Source organism: Anguilla rostrata, chromosome 5, assembly GCF_018555375.3.
Source record: "Anguilla rostrata isolate EN2019 chromosome 5, ASM1855537v3, whole genome shotgun sequence".
In the NCBI taxonomy this organism is placed as follows: Eukaryota; Metazoa; Chordata; class Actinopteri; order Anguilliformes; family Anguillidae; genus Anguilla; species Anguilla rostrata.
The window spans coordinates 59,136,937-59,160,360 of NC_057937.1; the positions used below are offsets into that span (position 1 = coordinate 59,136,937).

General features: G+C 46.6%; 2 protein-coding genes across 4 annotated transcripts in view; one reads left to right on the forward strand and one right to left on the reverse strand.

Moving 5' to 3' along the window:
* The window catches only part of necab2 (N-terminal EF-hand calcium binding protein 2), a 156,007-nt gene extending 140,466 nt beyond the window's left edge, over positions 1-15,541 (forward strand). For 2 of the 3 annotated variants that reach the window (XM_064337426.1, XM_064337425.1), the window contains 4 exons: positions 8,214-8,326; positions 12,000-12,077; positions 13,449-13,540; positions 13,968-15,541. In XM_064337426.1, the coding sequence (XP_064193496.1) occupies positions 8,214-8,326; positions 12,000-12,077; positions 13,449-13,540; positions 13,968-13,996 (312 nt within the window). In that variant the 3' untranslated portion in view covers positions 13,997-15,541. The remainder of the gene's footprint in view (positions 1-8,213; positions 8,327-11,999; positions 12,078-13,448; positions 13,541-13,967) is intronic. The other variant, XM_064337427.1, reaches the window with a different exon arrangement.
* A 109-nt stretch (positions 15,542-15,650) lies between these two features.
* Positions 15,651-23,424, reverse strand: part of slc38a8a (solute carrier family 38 member 8a) — a 13,832-nt gene continuing 6,058 nt past the window's right edge. Inside the window, exons 3-10 of the mRNA XM_064337424.1 lie at positions 23,267-23,423; positions 22,811-22,915; positions 22,001-22,058; positions 20,525-20,639; positions 20,044-20,191; positions 19,084-19,283; positions 18,313-18,364; positions 15,651-17,122 (exon numbers count right to left, since the gene is read on the reverse strand). Of these exons, the coding sequence (XP_064193494.1) occupies positions 17,020-17,122; positions 18,313-18,364; positions 19,084-19,283; positions 20,044-20,191; positions 20,525-20,639; positions 22,001-22,058; positions 22,811-22,915; positions 23,267-23,423 (938 nt within the window). The 3' untranslated portion in view covers positions 15,651-17,019. The remainder of the gene's footprint in view (positions 17,123-18,312; positions 18,365-19,083; positions 19,284-20,043; positions 20,192-20,524; positions 20,640-22,000; positions 22,059-22,810; positions 22,916-23,266; position 23,424) is intronic.

The following is a 23,424-nucleotide window of genomic DNA, read 5'->3' on the forward strand; positions in this document are numbered from 1 at the left end:
TTCCCTCCTGTTTCTCCCCATACACCCATTAGGGATAACCTGCAGCTTCTGTAACTGTAGCACTACAGAGCCCTGTGCTAATCTCAGCCAGCAATAAAGGTTTTTGTTTTGATTGGGGTTTTTTTTTTTTGGTCCATGGCAGGGGGGGGGGGGGGGGGGTTACACTATTTCCCCGATCGAGACTTAAGCCGCGTTTCCACCAAAATTACCCGGAACTTTCAGTCCCAGGAACGACTTTACCAGGAACTAAAAGGTTCCTTCAGCCAATGGTTGTCTGCGTTTCCACCGGGGTCTAAAGTACCGCGAAGATTAGGCAAATTAGCCCACTGACGTTGTCGTCGGTCCATCTGTCATATGATTTCTTCTGTAACGCCATACTACCACCGAAGTAGCCTACATTATTTTCTAATAACCGGGACAGCCCGAAGGGGTTTATTCCACTTATATACAACGGGTTACCAACAATGACTATATATGGTTACTTTTGTATTTATTGATTTTCATATATCCTCTCAAACACATTCATTAACAGCAGAAAACATGCACACGTTGTAAACAATTTGCTGTTTTATTACTTTCTCGTCGTCAATTCCATATAGGCTAATCGCAAAATGACAAGAATAGAACGAAAACTCGGACTTGCGTGAAAATGTAAATTAGTAGTGGTACAGCCACCGTTTGCTTTCCTTCGAAGTTACTGCTAGCCGAGCAGCGAAGTGTGCCCTCCAGATGCGAACCATGCACCATAAATGAGTCCATAGTCTTCCTGGTCTTTTCGTGGAATTGAAAAATGGCAGTAAAATTGAGTAAAATTACGGCAGTCTGAAAAAGCTAAAGGGAAGATTTCTAGAATTAACCTGTTATTTTACCCGGATAAAAAGTGCGGAAGGTGATTTCCAGTTTGCTTGTACTGTATCACCAATGTTAATTATGCAGAACTACCGCATACCTCACATAACTGTATCAAACGTTTTGATTCAATTACAACGGGCTAACAAAGAAAATCCGGAAGAAAATATTCAGCAACCGAATTAATCCGTTTGAATGTTTTGGTAGCCTACGTAATATGCTGTCCCAGCACGAATACTTAGCATTTCATAAAACGAATACTAAAGCAAGAAAAGAACAGAAGAGCACACGTTATAATTCCAAGACGTTGACAGGCTATAACCAAAAGTAGGCTACTGCGCCGCATAACATACAAGTTTGATTTGAAGTTATTATGAAAATAAATTGGTTTGCCGCTGCATATTTTCAAACATGGCGGGTAATGTCGGAAAATAAATACAACACAAATGCTACGAGTACTCGACCAATCAGAAATGTTCAGCGCTGCAAGCTCCACCCAAAAGGTTCCTGTACTTTCGGAAAGTACTACCCCCCGAGCAGGAACGTTTTGGGGGGTAAAACAAAGCCCCCAGAACTAAATTTAGACCCTAGTTCCTGCGGTGGAAACGCACTGAGTTCCTCAAAAGGTTCCTAGTTCCGGGGTATAGTTCCTGCGGTGGAAACGCGGCTTTAGCTGGGCCGTGAAAATTCCCAGACTGGCTAAAATTCAGGCTGCACCATGCCTGTGTTTTGTTTTGTTTTTTTTTTTTGTCTAAATGCAGATGGGATGCACAGGGGGCCTGGTAGGACAGGGAACACGCAGACTGAAGGGTTTTTTAAAAACAAATTTTGGCCGTAACGGGGCATGCTGGGAGCTGAGAGGAGGCGTGCGGTAAAGGCAGCCGCGGTCGCGGGACTGCGGGTGGGTAAACGGGACGTCTCCGATCGGGCCTTTGGCGGCCGGGATCGGGTCGTTGGCGTGGCCTCCGCCTCTGCCTTGGTGCCAGGGAGGGTGAACGGAGTTGGTTGGGGAAAAGGGGCGTGTCTATGTGTGTCAGAGGATTCCAATCATTTGCGTCGCAGTTTTGCAGTGCGGTCGCACTCAGAAGTCTTTGCAGGGAAAGGCTGCAGGTGGCACACAGGGAGCATGCGTTGGTGCTGAAACTACACAGCAGTTAAGTAGGCAGTACACTTCGTACGAAGTAGAACTTTTTGAGCCAAACGAAGCAATCAGAGCAACAGACGAACAAAAAGACGCGGTGTTTTGTGTTACATTACATTACATTACAGGCATTTAGCAGACGCTCTTATCCAGAGCGACTTACACAACTTCTACATAGCATTTTACATTCTATCCATTTATACAGCTGGATATGTACTGAAGCAATGCAGGTTAAGTACCTTGCTCAAGGGTACAACAGCAGTGTCCTTACCCGGGAATCGAACCTGCGACCTTTCGGTTACAAGTCTAGTTCCCTACCCACTGTGCTACACTCCGTCCTTACATACGTGTTCGTACGGTACGGTGTGCGACAGCCTCTGGGGAGAACTTTTCGAAAAGTTCTTTCTTGTTCTCCGACCTCCCCCTCTCGGCTATTGGTCCAAATATCACAGTTGGTTACGTCACGGCTGAAAGTTCAGAGGGCTGAATTCACATGTTAATGTACGGAGAGTCAACGGCCAGTCTCTCTTCTGTAGAGATGGGAATTCTGAGAGTTCCCGCATGTTTGATGAATGGTGCTACTCGTTTCAGAAAGTCATCAAAAACGCCTAGCACACATTTGGAAATAAGAGAAAGTGGACCCCTTCGTCTAAACTCGTATTTGCCGAATGTACAGACAAAACTCTCCATTCTCCGTCCTACTCTGATTTAGAGGGTGAACGTATCATCATCTTCGCCTTTTTTCTTCTTTTGTATAGCTAGATAAACTAAAGCCACTTTAAACTTTTTGTTTTGTGATCTTGCGTAGCCCTTCTCTTTATACATCCATGGCGTAGCCGCGAGACGGAGGTCTGGTTGATTGGGGGCGGATGTGGTGGGGCAGGTGTGGTGGGGGTGTGGGGCGGATGGGGGCGGATGTGGTGGGGGTGTGGGGCAGGTGTGGTGGGGGTGTGGGGCGGATGGGGGTGGTGGAGGGTGTCTGGCCGTTATAGCCTCGATGAGACCGTACGGTCAGAATTGCGACACCGTAACGAGGACAGTGCCCCCACGTCACGGGGGATTCTCATGCGGGGGCTGGGGGGTGCGGGGGGGCTGGGCAGCTGGGCGCCTGCTGTTTGTCACGAAGCCTTACCTGTGCCCTAAGGGTCACTGACCCCCACCCACGGGAACAGGAGAGAATTTTACCGGCTTGCGAATGTCCAGGTGTGTCAAAAAAAACCTGACCTATAGTGGATAAGGTCAGAACTCACATTCAAGCTTCTAATACGGTATATTGGACCATAATATAGAAGCTGGGTCAATATAGTACATAAGAATGAACAATTAAGGTTCTCAAATTCTCTTATTATTCATTATATTTCATAAAGAATAACCAATTCAGAACTACTCAAATTCTGATTATTCATTATACTACGTAAAGGATAACCAATCTAAGACTAATGGAACATTAGTAATTGTTGAATTCCATTATTAACAAGAAACAGCAGTCCCAAGTTTCAGGGAACGGAAGTAACCAAAATAACCCAATGGCGATTGGCATAAAATGTCTGCACTATCACCAGCAAAAACACGTGCGTGGTGTCCTGCGCCATGTAATGGCGGCCCACAGTCACAAGCACTAAACATTGCAACATTTACCAGAGGCCTCATGTGCAGAGCACGAATTAAATTAAACATTCACAGTACGTAACAAAGGTGAAAAAAACGAAATACATTGGCTACGTTAAAATTGCATTGCACAACATGTTTCCACCACGAAAAAGGATGGCTAATAATTTTAGCATAAGCGAATGGCGCTCGCTTTGCGTGGCTAACAATTTTAGCATAAGCGAACGGCGCTTATTTGCATTAGGGACAAACTAGCGATTTTTAGCTTCGGTAGCAAAAAGATATCTCACCAATGCGTTCGCTTTTCTAATTATTTACATTAGCGACTAACCGGCCATTTCTAGCTTCGGCAGCCAAAAGATAACTTACCAATGCGTTCGCTTTTCTAATCATTTGCATTAGCCACTAACCGGCGGTTTCTAGCTTCAGCAGCCAAGAGACATCTTACCAATGCGGGTAGCCTACTTCTCGGCAACCAGCAACGACGAGTCCCTCTGGCTGTACTCACGTCGGGTTGTTATATTTAGAAGAGTTAACCGTTCTATTTTAATGAACATTAATCAACTTTTAGCCGTTTTCGTTCAAGGATAGTGTCTCTCCTATCAGCATCCGCCCTCATCTCCTGTCGCGGCTCAAAAGGAAGTGCATCACGCAGTACACAGGTTTTATCCAGAGACTGTAAAAAATATGGACAAAGCTACTGTGACGTCACCCATTGACTCTCCGTGGGTCTCTAAAACACGTTTTGAAGCTCAATGGCGGGCGCGGCCATTTTCTCGATTTGGAGCCAAAACCATAGAGTTAAGCGGTCTTGTGATTTTTACAATTTGATTGACAGTCCGGTGCGGAAAAGCCCATCAACATGAACGAGGCTAGCTGACTGTCTGCCGTTATGTTTTAAAATATATTATCAGATGTTTACGGAGTTTTATTTCCATCCGTGACTGTACTGTGTCATGTAATCACGTTATATGTATGACATTAAAAATACAATTAGGCTATGTTCAGTTATCTTCAATTTATGTTTCTCAGCAAAACGAATATGCTTAGCTAGCATATCAGCTTGCCAGTGAGCTACGTAGGCTATCCGTGGTTAGCTCACGCATTAGCAATATGAACCACAGGGGAAGAACATTGACTACACTGATGGTCAGCCAATCAGAGTTGTGTAGGCTACTGGTGATTTGACTAGGCTAATTTTCGTATAACTGTCTGGTAGATCTGCTGTTAACCGAGCAAGTTATCGTAGGTTTTCGCCACAGTCAGTTAATGAGCCAGTAACTGCTACTAGCTACTCCATCGCCGTTTGTGGTGTTCACTTGCTGGGTGACGCTAGCTGACCGATCGTTCGCAAATCACTTTCTACCGAATAAAAATTAACACTGTCAGCGGTGATGAACAAATCTACCAAGTATTTTAATAACTGATCTGCAGGCGTGTAAATATGACAACGCACTTTGCACAGCAAGTTTTCCACCTGGTGCATGAAGACAAAAATGATGTAGCCTACATTGAATTTCTAATTATTATTATATTAGGCTATTATTTTTTTCTTGTAAATCATCAAAACCAATGGAGAAAAGCCAATATACGCAAGGAGCCCCCAGAACTGATTCCGCACAGCACAAAACGGAACTGACACCTGATTGGCTGAGCTAGTCTCGCGTTCACATGTAAAACGTAATAACCTGGAAATTAATACTAATAAAGGGAATAATGTTTATCTTTTCAGATTAAGTTGTCTACTTATTTTTTTTTTCTTCAAGGTGCATCTATTTACATATCTATCTCCTATTTCTTTCCTTCATTATTGATTATACATTTCCTGTGTATTTTCTTAATATCATTGAACAGATTCTTCGTCATTTTCATCCTTTTCCTATTCAGATTCACTTTTACTTAATTTACTGTACATATAAGGCTTATTTAACCTGGGCTACACTGGTCCCTGGTACTTCTGTATATTTGGACATTGTTGGTAAGGTCGTTTGTTATGAAACTACGATACTAACAGTGAATGGAATCAATCGTGCAGCAGCGAGACGAGTGGTGATTCATGCCTGTTTTTTTCTTGCGTAAATGATTGATAAACAGCCTGATAGTCTTGCCAAGCGGGGCACTGGAAGACAGTAGACAAAAATTCTCCTGCATCCAGGGCCGGCCCAAGGTTTTTGGGGGCCCTAAACAAAAAGTCTATGTGTTGCCCTCTGTTTCAGTCGAAAACCACCCCCCCAAGCCCCAGCCAGCAAGATCTGGCACCAATAGAAATACATTTAGATTAATGAAAAAGCCATTGTCTTAGGGAACACAAAATGGAAAAAATAATAAAAAATAAAAATTATTTTCTTGCCATTCACAACTGCTGATAGCTATTATTTATTAAATTAGTCAACATCTGTAGAGTATACCCATCAAATACATTTTAAGAGTGTTCTGTACAAATGCAATGAGAGAGCATAACTGCTTAGCATTTCTAACATAATTTTATATTAAAAGTTAATGACCATCCATCCATCCATCCTTGTAACTTACAGATAACCTTCAAGGATCATCCAGGAAACAGAACACGTGTGCACGCTGGGAACATTCCCTGACTAAAGTTTACTGTCTTCCCTGACATTCAAAGAGTGGTCTAAGAACCAGAGACCGTACGCTGGGTTAGCACTGGAGCTGTGCGGGGAATAAGGTTGCACCAACGTTATGGGAAATGTAATGCTTTGGGTTGCTGTGGATTCCAGAGGGCTGTGGCCGAGACTATTAGGGCAAATGAAAATTGTAACTAAAATAAAAACTAAAATAAAAAAATGACATGCAAATGATTAACACACCTGTCCAAGAACGTACAACTGAATCTGAATCTGAAACCTGACCCTTTGCTGCTAAAATGAAATTAAAAACATTGTAAATTAGTTAGTATGGTGTAGCTCTATGACCTAACATATCTGAGTATTTATTTCACTGAAACATGTTTTTCAAACTAAATGATGAAACACATTTTGCATTTATTTTATTGAATCAATGATATGTACGTTGTTTTTTTAAATCTATTTTAAATGAGCAAACTTTGGGAACAAGGCTTTAGGGTTCATATTAGGGTTGAACTTGGCTTGGGGTTAGGGTTAAGTAAACAGTATGTGTTTGGGTTAGGGTTGAGGCAAGATTAAGGTTGTGTTCAGGACCTTGAGAAAAGGTTAGGACAAGGGTTAGTCCTTGATTTTGGATGATTAAAAATTTTTCACTAGTAGGATGTAGCCATGTAGCTTATATATTTGTATATTGTTTTAGTGAAAAATGTTTTTCAAAACAAATGACTTGAAACATAGTCTTTTGCTTTAAAAAAATTGAATTAATGATTTTTATATTGTTTTTCATTCATTTTAAATGGGTTATTCAACATTTTAGAGAGCTCTTAGGGCTGGAGTTAGGTTGAGGCTTTAAATTGGTCGTTGATTAGGGTTGGCACTAGGGTTAGGGTTGAAGCATGATTAGGGTTGTGTTCAGGAGCTTGTAAAATATTTTAATACATTACTGTGAAATATATTCATCAATATATTTTCCAATTATTGCAAATATTATATTTCTGTAAGGGTCTCCTTGGGTCCTCCCCCAATCCCCTATGCTCCCAGTTTCCCTTTGACCCTCACCTGTGGCCTCTCACCTGTGGCCCCCACTTGTGACCCTCACCTGTGGCCTCTCACCTGTGGCCCCCACCTGTGACCCTCACCTGTGGCCTCTCATGGACAGACTGTTTTATGGGTGCCGGTCTGTCACGGGTAGCTCATCGCCCTGGCAACCAAGATTTTCATTGATTGGTTGATTGACTGCCTGCCTGACAGGTAGTTGCCGGTGTTGGGGGAGGAGTCAGGAGGAGGAGATGAAAGAAAGAGAAGGAGGATGGAGTCTATTTAGGGATTGGAGGGGGGTAGAGAAGGAGACAGTCACAGGCTGGGGTGTCATCAGGTTTATAATTCTTACCATTATTAGCCCAGTACCCAGAGTGCAATGGGGGGGGGGGGCTGCTCTCATGGTAACCCATTCTTGCACACAGCAAAACTTCCCCTGCACTGTGATCAAATAGCCCCGCCCACCGCCTGGTATCCTGGAAATTCGATTAATTCCCCCACTTCAAACAGGAAGGTCCCTTTTTGTTCGTACCATTGTGGCACTTTGTGGTAATTAATCCCAGATAGGTTGGAAGTGTCAGTCAAGCGTTTTGCCCCATGAGTCAGAGGTCTCTATGATGGCTGAAGGTTACTGCAGACTCATTCTGAGCTGGGTGAGAGTCGACTCAAATAGATCGGAGTGAAGTCAGTGAATGTGTTCAATGCAGACTCGCTGAATAGGTGGGTAGATATTTATTATTTTTAATTTTTAAACTGTTCTTTCATGAGCTGTCAGCTTTATTTGATTGACGGTGTTGATTGATCGGTATTTCATTCTGAGGAATCTGTGGCAGAGCAATCGGACCAATGTTTCACCAGCGATAAAATGAGACAAAATGGGGCAGAAATGGGACAAAGTGGGAACAGTTTTTGACTGACAGCTCCCAATATCTTCCTCCTCTCCCTCTCTCTCTCTCTCTCTCTCTCTCCCTCCCTCCTCCCATCCCCCCAAGTCCCTCTATCTGATTCGTCAGGAGATGACCGTATCCCAGAAGCACCTGGGGGAGTTCTGTGAGGCCCTGAAACAGTACCTGAAGAACGTCTCAGCCCAAAGAGACTGCTTCCAGTGAGGACCGCCACCATTATTTATCGGAATGTATATTTTTAGAACTGGCCACTGTTTACCTCTCCATGTCTGTCTGTTTCCCAGCATTGTCCTTTACCCTACCCTCTCTCTGACTAGCTGGTCACTCTCTGTCCCTGTGTCCGTCTGTCCAACTGGCCACTGTTTACCTCTACTACCTTGTCTGCCTGTTTCCCAGTGTTGTCCTTTACCCTACCCTCTCTCTGACTAGCTGGTCACTCTCTGTCCCTGTGTCCATCTGTCGAACTGGCCACTGTTTACCTCTCCATGTCTGCCTGTTTCCCAGTGTTGTCCTTTACCCTACCCTCTCTCTGACAAGCTGGTCACTCTCTGTCCCTGTGTCCATCTGTCGAACTGGCCACTGTTTACCTCTACTACCTTGTCTGCCTGTTTCCCAGTGTTGTCCTTTACCCTACCCTCTCTCTGACAAGCTGGTCACTCTCTGTCCCTGTGTCCATCTGTCGAACTGGCCACTGTTTACCTCTACTACCTTGTCTGCCTGTTTCCCAGTGTTGTCCTTTACCCTACCCTCTCTCTGACAAGCTGGTCACTCTCTGTCCCTGTGTCCATCTGTCGAACTGGCCACTGTTTACCTCTACTACCATGTCTGCCTGTTTCCCAGTGTTGTCCTTTACCCTACCCTCTCTCTGACAAGCTGGTCACTCTCTGTCCCTGTGTCCATCTGTCGAACTGGCCACTGTTTACCTCTACTACCATGTCTGCCTGTTTCCCAGTGTTGTCCTTTACCCTACCCTCTCTCTGACAAGCTGGTCACTCTCTGTCCCTGTGTCCTCTGTCAACTGGCCCTGTTTACTCTACTACCTTGTCTGCCTGTTTCCCAGTGTTGTCCTTTACCCTACCCTCTCCCTGACAAGCTGGTCACTCTCTGTCCCTGTGTCCATCTGTCGACGGCCACTGTTTACCTCTACTACCTTGTCTGCCTGTTTCCCAGTGTTGTCCTTTACCCTACCCTCTCTCTGACAAGCTGGTCACTCTCTGTCCCTGTGTCCATCTGTCGAACTGGCCACTGTTTACCTCTACTACCTTGTCTGCCTGTTTCCCAGTGTTGTCCTTTACCCTACCCTCTCTCTGACAAGCTGGTCACTCTCTGTCCCTGTGTCCATCTGTCGAACTGGCCACTGTTTACCTCTACTACCTTGTCTGCCTGTTTCCCAGTGTTGTCCTTTACCCTACCCTCTCTCTGACTAGCTGGTCACTCTCTGTCCCTGTGTCTGTCCAAATGGCCGTCATTCCATTTGGCCGGAGAGTAGCTGGCAATATAACCTGCTTCCTGAAAGAAATCGGCTTGTTCTCCAAATGTGTTTCGGCTCCCCTCATGGTATTGACCCCCCCCCCCATCTCCACCCTGTCCCAGTAGCTTTGCGCTGCCCGGGCTCTGTGGCTCCAGCGGTTCATCCAACGAACCGCGGTGCAGTCGGGCCGTTGCCACCGAGTTCTGACCTGGGGGAGGAAAGAGAGGGAGTACAAGGGAGGAGAGAGGGGAAAAAAAGAGATCAGCGGGAAAAGGGATAGAGGAGAGGAGGGAGAGAGAGTGGGAACATACGCCACCACCTCCAAACCCTGCCCCCCCCCCCTTCCCCGCCCAGCCCCAGCTCAGGAGAGTGGGTTAGTGACAAATAGAAATGAATAAATAAGTCAATGAGCAAACATTGGAATGACCTTGCCAGTGGGTGTGGGGGCCGTGGGGGGGGGGGTTGGTGGAAAATAACTGAATTCCCTATGGAACAGGACAGGGTAGGGTAGGATGGGGTGGGGGGGCCATGGCAGCGGCTTTCTGAATAGAGCCCACTGAAGCCTGAAAAAACTCCTCCCTGTGGCTCTGGTGTGGACGGGTGAACCCCCGGGGGGGGGGGGGAGGGGGTGGGGGGTTATGACGGTGGAGAGGGGTGAGCGGAGGAGGGTGGGGGCTGGGGGCTGGGGCAGTGGTCCCATCCTGGTCTGCTTCAAAAGCCTCATTAGGAGGATGAATCCGGATCCTAGAACCATCCCCGTCAGCAAAAAAAAAAAAAAGAAAGAAAATAAGACAGGAAGATGTCAGGAGCTAGTGTACCGTGAACACCACACTCCCTCAGAAAGAGAGAGAGAGAAGGGGGAGAGGGAGAGGGAAGGGGGAAGTGTAGAATTAGCCTCTCACATGGATACAGAACCAGGAGAGTCAGTTCACAGGAGCTAAGCAAACAGAACAAGGCACTTAAATTTTTTTTTTTTTAAAAGCCTGTTTCTAAATCTCCCAAAACGACAGCTCTAAAGCAGAGGCTGTGTGTCCGTAGGGTCCCCCCCACCCCCACCCCCAAACTCCCTCCTCCACTGGATTTTCCTTTTGGCATCTTTGTTTGATAAATGAGCACAAACACACACGCACACACACGCGCCCTGCCAATAAGACCTGGCAGGGCAATAAGACCTGGCAGGGCAATAAGACCTGGCAGGGCAATAAGACCTGATAAAAGTAGTTCAAAGTGTTTTTTTTATTTTTATTTGTCAAGTGCACAGTATAACACAGGTCATTCTGAGCAAAGAAATGCTTATGACATGGCAGGCAGCAACTACGTAGGAGCAAGAGCAAAAATATCAAAAAATATCTAAAATATATCAAAAAATATCTAAAATATACATAATATCAAACATAGTATTAAATATTAGCAGCAAATAAGTACCAGCCTGTACAGATGGGGGGATGTGGACAGTGAGAATAGGAGTATTAAATATTTAAATATTAACCATATAAAGTGCAGGAGTGCTGATGAATATGTGCGTAAGATTGTACATTGAACGTACATAGCATACACAGGAGGTCATGTGATCAATGTGATCCCTGAGATTAATGTTGCTGGTTGAGAAGCCTGATGGCCTGGGGGAAAAAACTGTTTGTGAGTCTGGTCGTCCGTGCCCGGATGCTCCGGTAGCGTCTGCCAGACGGCAGCAGCGAGAACAGACCATAGCCTGGGTGGCTGAAGTCTCTTATGATTTTCTGTGCTTTCCTAAGGCATCGTGTGTGGTAGATGCCTTGCACAGTTACACCGTATTTCAGTGCATCGGCATTTCCAGCGCCCTCAACCCCCCCCCCCCCCCCCCCCCCCCGCAATGGTTCCACATGCCGGGAGATGCGCAAAATGCCTGGCGCATCACTGCCACCTAGTGGCATGCCTAAAAAAGAAACCGCCTTGTGGAATTTTCGCAGCTAAAACAAGCCCTTGCTGAATCCAGAGACTCCTGCAAAGAATATGCCAGTGTCTCAGCTGTCAGACGAAGATGTAACTCATACAAACGAAGTGTGTCTGTTCCATTTGTCATCCCCTCCCCCCTCGCCCCCCCCCCCCCCATTGTTTTTATTTGTTTATGAGTTACTGCAGAGAGAAAAATTTCCATGCCTTTAAAGGAAAATTGATTTGAATTGAAATATTGTTTTCTGAGAGAAATAATGTATCGAGGATGTTGCTTCAGGGAAATTGATGCTGTTCTCAAACGGGTGAAATTGAGCTTCTCCCCCCCCCCTTCCCACCCTTCTTTTTTCCTGTCATTTCCCCACCCTTTCTTCTTTCCCTCCTTTCCATTCTCTCATTTTCTGTCATCTCCCTTTTTCCACCCTTCATCCCCTTTCTCTCTTTCTTTCTCTCTCTCTCCCTCCTTCCAGCGTGACTGCGGTTCGCCTGCCAGACGGAGTGTCCTTTGTCGTGTATGAGTTCTGGGACGGAGAAGACGAATGGAAGCAGTAAATTATTATTATTATTATTATTATTGTTATTATTATATCTCTATTATATTTTATATCACCTTAAGTGTTGTCTCCTGGAAGGAGCCGTGGTGGGTGGGTGTGTTGATCCCTCTGGTCTGGGCGTTCCGGAGGGGGAAACAGTTCGCCCTTCGCGCCCTAATTCGATGCGGGATGTAGTCTAAGCTGTTGGGCAGGAGTGTGTATAATGAACACATTCACATTGGAGCTCAGGAGCAGGGGGTTTGGCGCGGGCTATATTGGGGGGGGGGGCGTTTCTCCCTCGCTCCCAGGTTGTCCCATCACAGGTGACCCACATCTGTCACTATCAGATATTAATGAATGCCCACCTGCCCCCCCACCCCCCGACTCCTGCGCTGTACGGTGGGAAGGAAAATGGGGACCTGTGTGTGCGCTGTGTGTGTGTGTGTGTGTGCGCGTGTGTGTGTGTGTGTGTGTGTGTGTGTGTGTGTGTGTGTGCGCTGGTGTGTGTGTGTGTGGCTGTGTGTGTGTGTGTGTGTGTGTGTGTGTGCGCTGTGTGTGTATGTGTGTGTGTGTGTGTGTGTGTGTGTGGGCTGTGTGTGTGTGTGTGTGTGTGTGTGTGTGTGCGCTGGTGATGTTGTGTGTGTGTGTGTGCTGGTGTGTGTGTGTGTGCGCTGGTGTTGTATGTGTGTGTGTGTGCTGTGTGTGTGTGTGTGTGCGCTGTGTGTGTGTGTGTGTGTGTGTGTGTGTGTGTGTGTGCGCTGGTGTGTGTGTGTGTGTGTGTGTGTGTGTGTGTGTGTGCGCTGGTGTGTGTGTGTGTGCATGTGTGTGTGTGTGAGTGTGTGTGTGTGCGCGCTGGTGTGTGTTGTGTGTGTGTGTGTGTGTGTGAGAGTGTGTGTGTGTGTGTGTGATTTGTGTGCGCTGGTGTGTGTGCGCTGATGTGTGTGTGTGAGTGTGCGCTGATGTGTGTGCGCTGGTGTGTGTGTGTGAGTGTGCGCTGATGTGTGTGCGCGAGTGGTGTGTGGTGTGCTGATGTGTGTATGTGTGTGTGTGCGCTGATGTGTGTGTGTGTGTGTCAGTGTGCGCTGATGTGTGTGTGTGTGTGGTGTGTGCTCGATGTGTCTTGTGTGTGTGTGCGCTGATGTGTGTGTGTGTGTGTGCGCTGATGTGTGTTGTGTGTGTGTGCGCTGATGTGTGTGTGTGTGTCAGTGTGCGCTGATGTGTGTGTGTGTGTGTGTGTGTGTGTGTCAATGTGCGCTGATGTGTGTGTGTGTGTGTGTCAGTGTGCGCTGATGTGTATGTGTGTGTGTGTGCGCCTGTGCTGTTCTGTCTGTTAGCCTGTACACTGCGGTTTCACGGCTCTCCCCCCCCCCCCCCCCCCCCCCCCAGGCACCTGCAGACGGCGGCCTGTAAGGCCTTCCAGCACGTCAAAGTGGACACGCTGTGCCAGCCGGAGACCGTCTCCACCGTCGCTGTGCCAGGTGAGTGCCACGCCGCCCCCTGCTGTTTGGGAGTGGCGGCACGGCAGCACTGCATGTTTGGAAAACGGGGCTTCTGGCTGAAAGGGTTGCGGGTTCAATTCCCCAGCCGGGGCACTCCGGTTGTGCCCTTGAGCACGGAACTTTACCTGTACCGCACAGGTAAAAATACCTCGCTGTGTAGACGATGGATCCCGTGGCGTAAGTGCCTCTGGTTTAGAGTGCCTATGAAATGCTGAATTGTTTTATGTGATGTACAGCAGCCTCACTTTTGTCTACCTCTACCTGACCCACTCGACTCCATGAAGCCAACCCCAAACCCACCGCAGTCCCATCCTGACCGAAACCTGTAGCTGTCTGCTTCCATCTCACTGAATCCCCCCTCTCTCTCTCTCCCTCCCTCCCTCCCTCTCTCTCCTTCTTTACACAGCTGCCTGGTGCACCCTGAACAGAGACTGATGTGGGCGGAGCCTCTGGGCAGGTCCGCCCCCCCCCCTTCCCAGGCCCCACCCCCTGGCCCAGAACCCCTCTCTCTGCAGAAGCCTGAATTACCCCTCTTCTCTTTACCCCCACCCCCGTCCCCTCTCTGTCCCATACAGAATTCCCTCTCCTCAGTCTTCACTTCTTTTTGTAACAGGTCTCCAAACACCCCCCCCCCCTTGTCTGTCAGATAGCATACTGAAACACAGCAAAGGGGCCGTAGGGTCTCAAAGGCCTTTATAATGTGTCTGAGATCGGTAAAGGAAGAATAAATTAATAATCAATGAGCTCACCCCCCCGCACCCCCCCCCCCCCAGCACTCCGATCTACACTGAGAGGTATCCCTGCACCCCTCCCTGCCCTAGACCCAGTCTTACAAGCACAATGTATATGAATACGCTAATTTACTAAATAAAATATATACAGAAATATATATGGAAAGAAGATTAAATATATAAAACTGAAAGGATTTTGTCTTAGTTTTATCTTAAACGAACAGTTTATCGTAAAATCATTACCAACAGTCTTCATGACATTTCCCTCCTGGCTGATGACCAAGGATGAAACTCATGGAGTAGAGCTAGGTCTCTCACTCTCTTTTTCTCTCTCTCTCTCTCTCACTCACTCTTTTCTGTCTGCACATTTTCTTACTAACAGAGTAAGCCGTAGTACTGCTCATCGCATGACCAGAAACTGGAAGCCCACACCACAACCAAAGTGTCTCGCGTTTATGACATCACAGATTGACAGGACTGTTCTGACCAATGGGGCCTGCCTCCCCGCCTCCCCGCCTGGCCCGGGCTCTAGATTCTGGTCACTGCGAGACGTCACATCATCAGGCCCTCGATATTTTGGCTGAGCCCTGTCAGACAGCAAGCGAGCGGAGGTTCAGGGATAGACAGGGGATGTTTTTTATTTATTTATTTTTTGGGTTTTGTTTACTTTTTGGGTTTTGTTGGACCCGGCTTGCAGGCGTGGGGGCGACCATCTTGAAAAACCGTGTCCCCAGCTCCTCTGCATGACCTCTGGACGTCAGCTTTGGGTGCTCGGCTGTGCACGAAACAGCGGGGCAACGTTCTCCAAAACGTTTTCTTTTATTCCTTCCCTCCGACTCTCTCTCTCTCTCTTTCACTTTAGAATTGGTGCATGTTCTCCTAAACGTACTGTATCTTACTTGGCGTAGAAATTAGCTGTGCTACTTTTAATGGGTTTTTGTGCATTTCTTACTTTTCTTTTATAATAATCCTTTGACTGACGAAAAAAAATAAAAAAAAATAGAAAATGTACTGTACGTCCGATACAGAGAATGACACGTTTTCACTTTTATGGCTTTGATTGAACAGTTATTCCTATACTTCTGTATGTTTCTGTAAACTTGCTTTCTCTCTTAAACTGAGCGTAGAGACTTACAGCGGGGATGCAAGTGATATATTTCGTCTGAACATTGTTTAAATTCTAGCTCATGTAGAGTGATGATGCTCAGAACCAATAAAGCTAATGTACTGGGATAAAACCCTGTAAAATCCTGTCATTGATTTACCTCCTGTTCTTGTGTGCTTATGAACCACCACTATAAAATTCATGACCCTCCAAACCACATGAAGTACTTCTGAATGGATTTCAGACCAGGAAAACAATTTGAATATACATATATTAATCCATAAAAACATACCCCCCCAGACACACACACATACAGTAAACTCACAACGACTAGTAAAATACACAGTTAAAACATTTGTCATCCATAAAACGTATAATTCCAGACATATTATTACCAAAGAAATGAAGGAATACATTTTTTTTTTTTTATTGAAAACTTGAAATGAAACTTGTTAGCGCATTTCTTTTCCTTCCCTAAATGGCAGTCACACACCTGTTCCACGTGGTTGCCGGAGAATCTATCCACGGAAGTAAACCTTCACATTCATCCAGTGAACACGCTTGGTATGTTCAGGATTGATAACATGTAAATTTGTAGTCAATGGTCAGAATGTCCTCTAAATCCATTCCAGGTATTCTCTCTCATTCTTTCTGTTGAGATTTTCTAAATCTGATACAAGATCTAGATTTAATGTATTGCAGCTTTAAGCAAACATTCTGTGGAATCCTAAGATGAAGTTCTAGAATAATATTTGCATACCGGTGTCATAATCCAGTACAACCCACCTTCACCTTGGACCCAATTTTTTCCACAATGGTGGGGGCCTTGCAATGTTTAGGACAAATTTATGCACCCTCTAAATACACAAAAAACATGTTTTTTCCTCAAAACCTTCAACACATATCCCCCAAATAATGAAATAAAAATGAAGGAATCATTTCGGTTGTCTATTAAGGCTAATCCTTCGGCCGTTCTTAAAAATCGTTGTGTGAGATTGGAAGAGGAACACAAACAGCGTGACCTTTCACGAACCCCAAAACGAGAGCAGCACTTCCACGGGCTGTCAATCAAGCAGACACACTCACCGTCAACAAAAACACAGATTGGGTTCAAAGCAGCAAAACCACAGACAGCACGTAATAGCTCCTCCCCCTCTTTCTACGGTCCATGAACCCTTGCTCTCACCTGATTGGTGTTCCCAGAACCGTGTTCCAGCAGCATAAGGAACCGCCTGAGGCTAACAGTAAAAAAAAAAAGGCCTAACGGTATTAGCTGGGGTGGAGGCAGGAGTTGTACATAGAGACCCATGATCCTGGAGCGCCCAAGGGGGCCAACCTTGATGGCGATGTTGGCCTGTGGATTGAGGTGCTTTCAACACAAAAATTCATCCAGATTAAAATTTCACTGGAGGCCTCCGAGCTGGCGAGAGCAGACTTGTCAAAGGAGGTCCATCAAAGTGATGACGACGATGATGATGATAATTATGATGATGGTGATGATGGTGATGATGATGATGATAAGGGTGGTAGTGATGGGGATGGCCACCATTACAACTTGCTGAGGAGCTCCATGATGGTGGTTCTAATTATGATGTTGATAACGAGGATGATGATGGTGATGATTAAAACTTGTTGAACAGCTCCATGACAGCGATTGTGGTGCTCTGGCCGAAGATGAAGGCTCCGCACAGGACGGTGATCGCGCCCCACGTCGTCAAAACAATCCTGGAGAAAAGAGGGGGACCGAAAGAAAGAGGGGAAAGAGAGGGATGAGAGAAAGAGAGACGCAGACACAGAGAATGGGAACTTCAGCAAACAGGCCTCAGACGTCATGTCGTCCTTTCCTTCAGATTTGTTTGCCTTTTTGGAGAAATGAATGGGTTTTTCCTAATTCCTTCAGAATAGATGCATGATATTTGCACGTTTGTATTGGAAAAAAAGAATGCTGCTTTTTTTTTGCCTCCACATTCACCAATTAGGAACCTACTGATTCAACTCCCTCTTTATTTGATCTGTTAAATTATTTAGTTACCTCTTTTATGTGATTGTTTGCAATACAGCACACTGTGGATATAGGACTTCTGTTCTTCATTGAACGCATAGCTACTTCTGACATAGTGTGGCTTAAGATAAATAATCCCTCTAAACACAAACAGCACCTAATTAAGAAAACTTAACAGCTTGTTAAAAATTCAGGGATTGCAATAGAGGTTGGAACAAAAACCAGTGCACACAAGGGGGGTCCCCCAGGACCAGGATTGGGGAGCCATTGAAGTAGGCCACCGCTAGACTAATGTTTGCCTCGATAATGGAGTGATTTAATTAAGTCACAACTGTTCATTTGTAAAGCTGCGTGGGAAAAATGTCACTAGCTTAGGCCCGCCCTCGAAAAAAGTGACAAGAAGCCATACAAAATACCGGGAGCGCCCCCTGTGTTCGGATTGGCCAGTTTATCCCGACAGTTGTTGCTATGGGCGTTACCACGGTGATGAAGTGAAACATTCATGCATTCACATACACATTCATGTGTGCGTGTGAACGCGTGAATGTGCAGCTTCGTTACATACATGACGGCATATGGCATCAGGGGTGGCAGTGTACAGTAATGGGTAAGGAGCTGGCCACGGGTCGAACACAGGTTCGGTTCCCATGGTAAGACACAGCCGTTGTACCCTTCAGCAAGGTACTTAAACCCGCTTCAGTATACATCCAGCTGCATAAATGGATGCAGTGTAAATGCTGTGTAAAAAGGTCACTAAGTCTCTCTGGATAAGAGCGTCCGCTAAATGCCTGTAATGTAATGTACACATCAGCACATTGCAATAGCTGACGAGTGTGCTCCCACCCTCACACCCACCCCCCGCCCCACCCCCCCACCCTACCCCCCCAACCCCCCCAACCCCCCAAACACTCACTTTGTCCTGGGAGACACAGGCTCTGTCTGCATGGAGAATATTAAGCACAGACCTGCGGGGGACACACACACACACGGAAAAGGGAAATGTTGATTAGGGGGATCGTCGGGACGGCAAAAAAAAATCAGAGAAGACAGACGCAGGAGAAGCAGAGGAAACTGACCGGCCCCAGTCAGGACCAGGTTATAGAAACAGGGCAGTAACCTCTCACCATGAGGCTAATTAGCTTAGCGGTTAGCATTTAGCGTGTGAACGCGTCTGATCTGTCAGTGACAGCAGGTGACTGCATGTACACAGCGCATGGCATAAGCATTTGGACAGCGACATCATTTTTGTAGCTCTGTACACTCCAGCACACTGGATTTTAAATGGAACAATAAATATGAGGTTAAATTGCAGACTATTTTTTAAGGTATTAACATCCATATTGAGCGTGTGTCAGATCTGGGTCAAATACATATTTGTTTTGGATTCAAATACTTTTCTGCGCTCTATTCCTCTTGCCTGGTGTAACTGAGCCTGCCAATATGGCCAGAAGGCAGGGATTGCACTTTTTGAGAGTATGTCATCGGTTCCAATACACCAGACAAGATCAGTGAAGCGTAGAAAAGTATTTGAATCCGAAACAAATACGTATTTGACCCAGGTCTGGTGTGTGTGTGTGTGTGCAAGTAGGTGTACGTATGAGTGCGTGTAAGAGCGTGCGCGCGCCTGCATATTCGCGTGTACGTGCACACGTATGTGGGAGCGGGTGGGACGGCCCTACTGAACCTGGGAAGATGAAGATGAAGAAGGCGCTGATGCCCCCGATGACGCTGATGACCTCGCTCATGTCGGGGACGAAGATGGCGATGAGGAGGGTGACGGCGGTCCAGGCCACCGTCAGCACCACGCGGCTGCGGTTCTCATAGGACTGCGTTACCACGGCGTGTCGCCGACGGCAACGCAGCAGCAGGTCCTGAATCACTGACCTGAGCGGACAATGGCCAGAGACACATAAACCCACATGCATACTCATACTTACACATGCACAAGGGAACACACACACACACACTCAAATTTACACACACACACACACGCCCACGCACGCACACACACACACACACACACTCATACTTACACACGCACATGCAAACACACTCACACTCATACTGACTCACACACGCACATGCAAACACACTCACACTCATACTCACACACACATTAATCACACATTAATGTGTGGAAATCACATACTGTACCACAGTAAGGTACAGAACTAGATTAATCACATATAATGGGCAGAAGTCATACACTGTACCTCAGTAAGATACAATACCTGATTAATTACACATTAATGTGTGGAAGTCATACATCACAGTACGATACAGATCCTGATGATTAATTACACATTAATATGTGATAGTCATACGTCACAGTAAGGTACAGAACCTCATTAATTACACATTAATATGTGATAGTCATACGTCACAGTAAGGTACAGAACCTCATTAATTACACATTAATATGTGATAGTCATACACCACAGTAAGATACAGACCCTGATTAATCGCATATTAATATGTGATAGTCATACGCCACAGTAAGATACAGACCCTCATTAACCGCCCATTCTTTTCGAGGCATGTTGCTCTGCCTTGACCAGTATGGCGTCCGGTAGAGACTACACTAGCGCCAGGACGACCCTTCCGGCGTCCCACTCTGATGACATCAGCGGCGGCTCCACCGTACCTGCCCAGCAGCAGGATGATGGGATAGATGGTGATGATGGAAATTCCAAAGAGTAGCCTAGCGACGATCATGACGACGTCGTCGCCCGGGTACGACATCAGGATGTCCGCTGCAACCTCCTTCCCAAACGTCAAGAATCCAAAGACCCCTGCAAATGGGGCGGGGGGGTGACAGCCATGTCAATAGAGCAAAATGTGATTGACAGGCTGGACATAGATTGCGTTCACAATCTATGCGTTCATGGTGCGGAAAACTCCCGTAGGAGTTAAATATCTTCAGTGAAATATCAGATTTATAATGGAGTAGAATGTCAGTATAAAAGGAATATTCAGTATAACCAGAGCCTTCAGAAAATTTTTTTTATGTTTTTTGTATTTTTTTTAAATTTTTTTTTACAGAAGATGGTGCGTAGCAGGACTGGACTGCACTGACCAATAGCGGTCTTCGAACCTTGTGACTAACAGTGGGTGGGCGGGCTCACCTGTGAGGGAGTAGATGAGCAGGCAGAAGAACATGGAGACCACCGAGATGAGCACCCAGTGGGAGAGCTTCTTGTTCTCCATGCTGCTGTAGATGGCGATGCAGGCCTCGTGACACTGCGGCACACAAAAAAACAAAAAGCCGGAGTAGGCCCCAGTCGTTCATCGGTTTCACGTGATTTACACCTCCTATTTCACATATATATGCCGCCATGAGGTGCCACATCACGGGCCTGAGACCCCGGGACTGGAGGGTTGTGGGTTTTTTTCCTCGTCCATTTAAGCCCTTCGTTAGGTTCTTGGAATTTAAAATAAAAAACGTTTAAGTCGGTGCTCTAGAACTCCAGTGCTTTCAATTACCAGCGGTGGTTGTGACATCAGCAACACTGGAATGTCCAGTTCCAGAACATTCTAAGCACATATTTGTGATCTTGCACCTTAAAATCAGTTAAAATCAGTGCTGGTCTGGTCCTAGAGACCCTGGTCCTAGAGAGCCTGCTGGTCTTCATTATTACTCAGCAGTAAATGTATCAATTAAAGCAGTTTAACTGATACATTAATAAACTGCTTTAATTTATAAATTAACTTATCAATTAGAGCGGTTTATTGCTTTGCCTACACCTTGGGTCTGAAATGGTAACGGATTTTAAGGCGAAAACCGAAATCAGCAGAACCAGCAACCCTCCAGGATTAAGGTTGAGACCCACAGCGTTGCATCATGGGAACTGGTAAATGGTAAATGGACTGCATTTATATAGCGCTTTTATCCAAAGCGCTTTACAATTGATGCCTCTCATTCGCCAGAGCAGTTAGGGGTTAGGGGTTAGGTGTCTTGCTCAAGGACACTTCGACATGCCCAGGGCGGGGTTTGAACCGGCAACCCTCCGACTGCCAGACAATCGGTCTTACCTCCTGAGCTATACTGCCCCATGAGCCGCACAGTCAAAGGAACCCACACACCAGTTACCAGGAAAATTAAGCATTTTTTTTCTATTCACCGTGACCTTTTCTCCAGGCCTGGGATTGAGAACACTGTTTAACAAGCTCCAACATCAGAGTGCCTGACCACGCTCAGAAAGTTTAAACAAGCCAAATCCTCAGAATGCCAACTCGCCTCACTGAAGAAAAAAAAAACCCCTCCGCTTTAATAAACGAATTCTCTCTATAAATACCACGGGTTGGAACAGTAAATCTTTGCACTGCGTCGCCCCTGGATACCCACACTCTCTAACACAGGAGAAATAACCCTCATTCTGGATCAGATACGGATAAGAGCGTCTGCTAAATGCCTGTAACGTAATGTAACGACAAGCACACAAAGACAATATTTTGGGGCCAAGATTAAATTTATTTCTTTTTTTTTTTGGGGAGGGGGGCCAAGGTGGGGGTGGCTGAAGGTGGGTGAGCAGATCATTTTTCGGGGAAATACTCCGGGGCAGCTGGGCTTCGGGAGGGAAAGGCGAGCAAACAGGACTCACCTGAAACCCGAAGCAGATGGTCGGAATGACGCTGAACATGGAAGCCCATGAACTCACTCTGCGGAGAAAAAAAAAAAAACAAACAAACACACACACACATAAAAAAACACACAACAATAAACGTATCAATAAAAAATGACACAAAAATAAAGTGAGACTGTGTCTCCGGGGAGCCACCTGGGCTCTGACCTATGAGAGCCCCGGTTTCAGACGACCTGCCAATCGCACGGACAGACTGAAAGGAGAGGGCCTCTAATTGAGTTCACAGCTCAGAGGCGGGAAATGCGGGCGGGGTCAGGGCGAGGGGGGATGGGTGAGGGGGGCAGTGGAGCATGGGGGGGGGGGTGGGGGGCTTGGGGGTGATTGGCCAGGTAGAGAAAGGCCCTTGAAGTGGAAAGCAGGCGGGGATGCTGGGCCTGCTTGACCCCCCCAGCCCTGAGGGCCGAGTGTTCTGTCAGCATTATTTATGAACTGTAACGCAGTCCGCTGTTTGGGCTGACGTGTTATACTTTACTTGGAGAGACAGCACCGGTTTGGCCTGGAGGCATGCTGTGGCATTAACCAGAACCTGTCGAGACCTTCACACACACACACGCACACACACGCACAAACTCACGCATGCACGCACACAAAAGCACACATGCATGCATAAACACACACGCATGCACACACACACACACACTCAGAAACCGCAGTTCAGTAATGCAAACGGATACTGCCTTGCGCACAGAGGTGTCCTTGTCCAGATGCAAAACATACAAGCGCACACACACCCAAAACACACACACACACACACACTTACACACTTACCCATTGGTGTACGTAGGCGTGATGATAGCGGTGTGTTCTTCCTTCATGTAATATTTCACGATTATGGCCACGGTCAGGTACGTTGCGGCGAGAGTACCTAAAATACTGCGCACAGGGAACAGAGGCGGTCGGCACAGGCGGAGAAAAATCCAGCACAATCATCTCAGATTCAGCCCACATCCGTCCTTCCTCCTCCCTGAGGAACCTGATTAGGACAGGACGTAACCATCACAGGTCACGGCCGCGACTTTGCTGGCCGCCGCGACAGAATAAACGTGACATTTCTCTCCTACTTACACTGATTTTCATATTAGCTCAGTGCATTTAGCAAACGAAAGGCCCGACCCTGTTTGTAGGTTATGGCCTGGAAAGCACGAGCTGGGTGAGAAAGGTACGGTCCGGAAAAGTAAACGAAATCTGCTCTGGCGATGACGCAGGACGACGTCGCCGGCTCACCTGGTGTACTTCTGGAAGCCGATTTCCTTGGGGATGGAGAGGGGGAGGATGAGGACGACGCACAGGACGAAGAGGGCGAAGCGCTGGTCCGTGTACCAGTGGTGGGGCATCTCCGCCTCCGTGGACCCCGTGACCGTCTCGTACAGGGAAACGCACAC